This window comes from Chrysochloris asiatica, unplaced genomic scaffold (assembly GCF_000296735.1).
Source record: "Chrysochloris asiatica unplaced genomic scaffold, ChrAsi1.0 scaffold00388, whole genome shotgun sequence".
Classification (NCBI taxonomy): Eukaryota; Metazoa; Chordata; class Mammalia; order Afrosoricida; family Chrysochloridae; genus Chrysochloris; species Chrysochloris asiatica.
In genome coordinates this window covers 1230243-1238127 of record NW_006408906.1, presented here as the reverse complement: position 1 = coordinate 1238127, position 7885 = coordinate 1230243, and the positions used below count along the sequence as shown (strand labels likewise).

The 7885-nt window shown below is 37.0% G+C and overlaps 1 protein-coding gene across 1 annotated transcript in view; it reads right to left on the bottom strand.

Moving 5' to 3' along the window:
- The window catches only part of INPP4B (inositol polyphosphate-4-phosphatase, type II, 105kDa), a 713554-nt gene that overhangs the window by 396477 nt on the left and 309192 nt on the right, over positions 1–7885 (bottom strand). The window contains exon 7 of the mRNA XM_006876519.1: positions 4060–4171. Coding sequence (XP_006876581.1) covers positions 4060–4171 — 112 coding nt within the window. The remainder of the gene's footprint in view (positions 1–4059; positions 4172–7885) is intronic.

The window sequence follows — 7885 nt, the reverse complement described above, 5'->3', positions numbered from 1 at the left end:
GGCTGTAAATCTTTATGGGAGCAGAATGCCTCATCTTTCTTCCACGGAACCGCTGGTAGTTTCGAACTGCTGACCTTGCGGTTCACAGACCGATTTGTAACCACTATGCTACAGGATTGTGTATTAAATATGAAGGTAGAATGAACAGGATTTGCTGACATATTAGCTGTGTATAAAAGATAAAAAGAGGGGGAGAAAAAAATAAAACAAGACTCCAAATTTTTTTTTTAAATAAGAAAAAGTTTTATACATCTGATAAATGATTTTACCTAAGTTATTAACTTTGCTAAGTGACTAGTATTTCTCCTCTAAATTTTTCTTTCCACCGCTATGTGATTTAAATGACTTATATTTTATAGATATGAGGAGACTTCAAAAAGTTAGTGGAAAATGGAATTAAAAAATAATAGAATTTTTTCTGTGAATTTTTGAAGCCCCCTCATATAGTAGTGTGTGTATATATATATATATATGTATATATATATATATATATATATACACTTTTGAGCCAGTGTAACATTTTGAAAGCAGCCTTGGTGTCACACTGATTTCAGTGCTTCACCACAACCCTAATGGTTAGCAGTGTAGTTCAAACCCACCAGCTGATGTGCCAGAGAAAGATGTGTCAGTCAGCTCTGCAAAGATGGGGTATTTTTATTCTGTCTTATAAGACCTCCAGGAGTCTTGGTGTAGCGCTGTAGGATAAGCACTAAGCTGTTAACCACAAGGTCAGTAGTTCAAACCAACCAGTTGCTCATCAGAAACCAGACATAGGGTCATATTATGAGTGAGAACCAACTTGACAGCACTTAACAACAATAAGACATCTATGAGTTGGAGTTCACTTGAGGGTAATGAGTGACAGTATTAAAGGACCTTCCAGACAGTGTTCCTTGAAAATATGTTCTAACACAATGATTAGTGGGAACAAGTGAGCAAAAGTGAGAGAAAAGAGCTTGGACTTTCACTTTCACAAAGGGACTTCAAAACATTCCTGGAAAACGTCAATGAAATTTCATTCCATTTTTCCATAAATTTTTAAATTCCCTTCGTTTATATTATTTTTCCTTCTCTAAATGTTACATAATATTCCAGATTAAAATGTAGTAGCATATGCCAAGGTTGTCATTTTTTTATCTACCTCAATCTGTATAAGAATAATTGAAATGGTAAACACACGGAACATTGCATTAGCTCTGGTCTTCCTAGATTTTTTGTAAACGTTTGCATTTTGCCATTTATACTTCACAGTCACTGTATATAGGTATATTGTTGTTGTTGTTAAGTGCCACTGAGTCAGTTCCCACTCATGCTGTTGTTGTCAGGTGTTATCAAGTCAGTATTGACTCATAACGACCTTATGCTATGAATGAAACACTGAATGAAACACTGCCCGATCCTGGGCCAACCTCACTATTGTTGCCATTCTTGAGCCAATTGATGCTGCCACTTGGCCAATCCATCTTGCTGGGGGTCTTCCTCTTTTTCTTTGACCCTCCACCTTACCAAACATGATACCCTTCTCCAGCGACTGGTCCAACTCATAGAAACCCTGTATATGGTTTCCAAGATGCTGCTGGTGAGCCACTAACCTTATGATTCAAACTGACCTTGCAGTCCTGTTCTTTATCCCACAGAGCCACACCAGGACTCTGTGGATAATCTCTAGTTCAATTTACTTTTTCTTTTCATATAAATCAGTCTTACATTAGTTTCTGGACTCTGATTATTATTAATAACTATAGTATAGTGAATCATCTAATGCCTTTTCTAGCCATAGTCTGTATTTCTCATCAAACATTTCTGCCCTGCTGGAATTGGGTAAGAGAAGATAGGATGGCATGATTCAGCTGTGGACATTAGTAGAGTTAATTGTAATTGTTGAAACACTAACAGGAGTTTAAAATGAGCCATCCAGAAGCAAGAGTGGAAATCTTACCACCATCAAAGAAGGAAAGCAAGGACTGGAGCATGTATTTTAGATGCGAGATCACTGTGTTAAACTTCTTCAACCCAGGGAAAGAAAGCTGTGGTACAGGAGCACCAGCAACAGAACCAAGACCATAAGACCAAACGGTGGATTTCAAGCCCACAAAGCAAGTAAAGCTGAATGACATGGGATTGAAGCTTCCTTGTAGAGGGGGTACTTACAAGTGAGGAAACTAGATTTGCTAACCCACCAAAACAGCCAAGTGCCTTCAAACTGTGGCTTATGGTGGACATTTGTCAGTAGCTGACTAGAACAACAGAACCCTATGTATTTTTCATCCCGAATTGTAACCTGTCAACTTCTCTAATAAATCTCAGAAGTGTGAGTAGGGTGTCTGAGTTCCATGTTGCCATTGTCATGCATTATCAAACACAACCGAGTAAGAGTATCATGGGAGGTATGGTTTAGTTTATGTTTTGCAGTAACATAATATGTTTAATTCATCTCATGGGGATTTGATTTACCCAATCTGCAAAAATAATCCATACAGTAGCATTTCTAACAAACCCCAGAATATTCTAACCATACACTGATAAATAAAAAATAAAAAGGTTTCCCACATCATTCCTTTAGATACCATGCATATTGTCACTAATTATAAGTTCTTTACTGAGTCAGGAATAATTTTAGGGATCACCAAGTAATATTAAACCAAAACCAAAATGCCCAAAATGGCTTACGGCCAGGCAGCTCAGAGCTGATGCAAAAAAAAAAAAAAAATGGTTCATGTGCGTACCATTTCATTTACCTTGTGACTTGTACACAGTGTATACAATCCCTAAATCTTTCCAGAATCATTAAGTTTTTGTTTTGTTTTTTAAGTTTGCATTTTGAGTTTGTAAATCTATTATGTAGGACTTTGATGTGGTGGGTGGAGAAGACAATTATAGCCAAACTCATTTCAAAGTATTAAGCATCCAGTTTTACATTTATCAAGAGAGTATGATTCAATTTGTAAAACCTCATAATAGCAAAATTGCAAAAGAGTCAGGGGTGGATGAGCTGTAAGAAAAATAAAAAGATGGACAGTAATAGATTCTGAGTCAGGGAAAGGAGCCATGGTTTAAAAGAAAAAGAGTTCCTAAGGCTGGCTCCTGGCATATTGCTACAAGTTCAGGCATGATTGCCTGCATAGATTTTTTGTTCCAGATCTCCAGTTGAGCCACCAAATTCTCCTTCATGACAAGATGAGCCTTATATAGAATTCCGCAGAGACAAGGATTAAGTGAAAGGAATCTAGCTCAAAACAGGGATTTCCAGCACACAAACCCACAAAAGATCCGTTGCAAAACTTCATTATGGACCTGCTATTTTCAAGCAACCTGATTTAGATCTGGTATGCCTGGAGTCCATGCATGATGCTGCAGGATAGTGTATTGGACTGTAAGGTTTGTTTGAACCATGAGGTCACCAGTTCAACTACTCCTTAGAAATCCTAAACTGGGTTGCTATGAGTGAGAATCAGCTCAACAGCACTAAACAACAATAAATCCTTGGCATATTCTTATGTCTTCTCAATATACTCCCAGGTAAAAGTTGCTTGAGCTATTGCCCCACCTCTGAAGAGAGCCTTCCGCAGCAAGCTCTTTCCTGCTTCTTACTTGCAATTTCACACAGAACACAGCTCTTCTTAAATCTGGCCTCCTTTGCATAAAAATGAAACCCAAATTAAAATAGCATCTCTTTAAAAGCAGGGCACTGGGATTAGAGACCTCTTCCTTTGCAAATCGCCCTCCTAGAATCTTCAGTGCATATCAGGCAGATTCAACTAGGGCAGAATGCAACAATGATCAATACTTCTGTTCTAACTGAGAAGAGGCAGTGTCAACAAGGGAGTAGCAATGAGGAATGTGATTCTGAATGGTGCATGGCTTTGCATAGCCCATGCAAATCAGCTCTCTGGTTCAGAGAACAGAACACACATATTGTACTCCAATTCCAGAGCTGATTTCTCATTTAGCTTTTGAGTAATGAACATTTAAACCCCACAGAGATGGCAGTGATACAGGCATCTGGTGAAGCTAATAATTTCTAATGCAATTTGTGCTGTGAGATGACTGAGATCCTACCTTTTGTCCCTGCACATCTGTTGTGATGTGGTCAGCTCCCCAATCCTCTATCTCCCCCATCTTCATGACACTGACTTCTATGGTGCCAACAACTTTGCCACCATCTGAAGTTCTGAAACCAAAAAGAAATGAAATAGAAAGGTAAGTATCTTCTCTCTCCTTGAAGCATATCTACAGCATGTTTATTTCTGAAACAAACTTCTTTTTTTTTTTTCAATAACAATCTGATTTCAGCATAGTTAAACATATTATCAATGTTTGCGTTTTTTTAACTTAAAAATAAAATTGCCATACATTTCTAAGGTGAGAGGTTAAACTATCAAAAACTACCCTACTAAGGTCAAACTTCCACAAGGGTCTCAGGAGTAGTCTCAAAGAAAGATCATTATTTAATGGATCAATGTCTATTCTGTAACTTCACACCTTTTATAACAGCATAAAAAATGGCTCTTCTCTAACCACTGTATCAGAGACTGTTCAGGTCAAGCAGAGAAACCAAAGCTCAATATAATGGAAAAGAATATAAGCAGCCCTTTCATGACCAGACCACTGGCTTACAAAATCTTACTTAGTCCCTTTTCTTTGACATTATTTCTTTTTCTAAATGGCAAGGGTAAAAGATTTTCTCCTAACAAACATAAGCAAAAGTACGTGTAAAGCAGAGCATAATCCTAGAAATAATGTAGTACACTGATGATTTTCTACGATTCCTTTGCTGGTGCAATGGTTAGCATGCTGGGCTGCTAACCAAAAGACTGGAGGTCTGAGTGTACCTTGAAGTGCTCCAAAAGAAGGCCTAGTGATCTACTTCTAAAAGGTCATAGTGATGAAAAACTTATGAGAAACATTTCTCCTCTGACACACATGGGGTTTCCATGAAGTGAAGTAGACTCAGCAGCAGCTTACTGGAACTGAAGAGGACTTAAAATGCTTATTAATGAAAATCAATGACTACAGTCTCAATGCATTACAGCTCAATGTAAAGAAAATGAAAATCTTCATAACTGGACCAATAGGTGACATGATGAATGGAGAAAAACTTAAATTTGTCAAAGACTTCAATCAATTCTCATAGAAGCAGTAGTCAAGAAATCAGATGGCATAATGCACAAGGCATTGAAAAAAGGCCTCTTTAAAGTGCTGAAGAACAAGATATCACTTTGAGAAATAAGATGTACCTAATCCAAACCATGGTATTTCCAATCAACATATATTCATGTGAACACTGGGTAATAAATAAGAAGACCAGAGAAGAACTGATGCAGTTGAAATACAGTATTGGAAAACAATATTAAAATTACCATGGACTGCCAGAAGAACAAACAAATCTGTCATTGAAGAAGTACAGTCAGAAGGCAGGATAGTGAGACATCATCTCTCATACTTTGGACATGTTACCAGAAGAGCCTAGTCCATGGAGAAGGATATCATACTTGAAAAAAATGGAAAATCAGCAAAAAAGAGGAAGACCCCAATGAGATGGATTGATAGAGTGACAACAGTAATGGGCTCAAGCGTAGCAACAATTGTGAGGATGACACGGGACTATGAAGTGATTTAGTCTGTTAGGCATAGAGTCATTGTGAGTTGGAACCAACTCAGTGGCACTTAACAACAATAAGATAAAAATAACCAATTGCCAGCAAGTTGATTCCAATTCCTTAAGACCCTATAGGATAGATTGGCACTGCTCTGTGCAGTTTTTGAGGCTGTAATCTTTATTGAAGATTTATTTATTTATTTATATAAATGCTAACCTTTCAGTGAGCAGCCTAATGCTTAACCCACAATGCCATCAGGTCTCCTTAAGATAAAGAAACTGAGTTTCAAAATGATAGAAAGATTTACTAGAGATAAAAAGGTGGTAGAGCCAGAAATACAGGTGCTTAACTTCTTAAAGTCTACTGCTCATGGAACTATTCATCTATATTTAATGATAACCATCATATTTTTACCATCACCATTTTCATCAACATAAAAATGTCATAGCTAAAAATAGTTTTTTTTAAAAAAAGGTTACAATTAACAGCCATACCTATCAACACTCACTGCTTTCTTTTTCTGCACAAGAAGAATTATGGAATAAATGGTGCCATCATACTGATGTGTTTCCCTTGGCCCTAATTGTAAAAGTTCAAACTGAGTCTCTAATGTATGATGTGCTGCTTCTGTTATAACGTCTATCCATTCCTAACTACTGAAAAGTAGACGTGTTGTGATACTTTGCTATCTTTATTGAGCCATGTTCTTTGCTAAGATTAATATTTAACTATAATCTGAATACCTAAATTATTCTCTTCTAAATGTTACTATTTTATTATTAGAGGTGTCTGATAAAAAATGAAGAGGAAAATTAGTAAAAGTAGTTTACCAAAATACTAATTAAAATAATGAGCAAATTAGGTGAAAATTAAACTCAATTATGGTACTAGGTAACTGCAGGTTTTCTAACTTCATACAAGTACAAATTTAAAACACACCTTTTCAATTTTGCTGTTAAAGAAATTGAAAAAAAAAATTCTACAGACAAGTAGACACAGTTAATGTTATCATATTCATAGTACCTTAAAATAAAGCCCATGTATATAGAAAAAGAAAAGTAATTACTTTTTAAGCAATACATACATGAAATGAGCAGTCAAAATTGATGGACATTCTACATTAGGCAAATCTGCTGCAGAGATCTCTTTAAAGTGTTCAAGAGCACAGATAACAGTTTGAGGACTAAAATGCACCTGACACAAGTTATGGTATTTTTAGTAACCTCATGTGTAAGTTGGACACTGAATAAGGAAGACCATAGAAGAATTTATGTATATGAGTTATGGGGTTGGAAAAGAATATTAAAGGTACCATGGACTGCTAGAAGAACAAACAAATCTGTGCTGGAAGAAGTACAGCCTGAATGCTCCTTAGAAACCAGGATGGCAATACATCATTTCTTATACTTCAGACATTTTATCAGGAAGGATCAGTCCCTGGACAAGTACTGTTGGGGACCAAAAGGCTTACAGGCCTCATAAAACTTTAAGAGTGTCAGAACTGCTCCTTATTTGATTATTCAGTTGTGTCTAATATTAACTTAGAACGTGAGCTCTTGGTATCCATGTAAAACCGAATTTCCCTCTAGAACCGAGACAGTAAAACTTCCTCAGAGGACGAACAAGGACAGGTTTACTGGGATTAAGCAGGGAGGTTCTGGAGAGGAACTACCCAGGGTATTCACTTGGGGTGGAGTGGTAAATTCTGGGAATACGGGATTAAGGACAATGGTGACAACTCCCTCGGACCGCCCTGGGTTTAATCAGTTTGACCTATATGTTCTCCTTCCTCCCGAAAGCTTAAACCAGGTATCTGAAACAGCTTGACTTTCTTGAAAGCTTAAGCCAGGTATCTGAAACAGCTTGACTTTCTTCAGACCTTTTGAAATCCTTTTCACCTTTACCCATTGAAGATTAGGTGCTATAGGTATGTTAATTAGCCTTGAGAAACATTGAGCTGCTGCCCTGGGATTCGAACCTGAAAAGTACTATATAAATTTGCTTGAATTTCTGGAAAATTAAGGATGTTAGATTATCAAGACAATTTGTGATGTATGTTTTAGAATTTGTTCCTATAAATCATTGTGTCCTGTTTTAAATGATTAATCACATTTCATTTCTGTACCCTGTCTTAATAATCCCCTTCTTCCTTTGTGTAAAGTCCCTCCCTGATATAAAAGACAGAAGCAGACTGAAGCCCGCATGCATTACTGCTTGCAGGGGAATGGAGAGTCTGTCTGCCGGTTTTGCATCCACTCTGGTCTCCGAGTGTTTCTTTTCTCTCT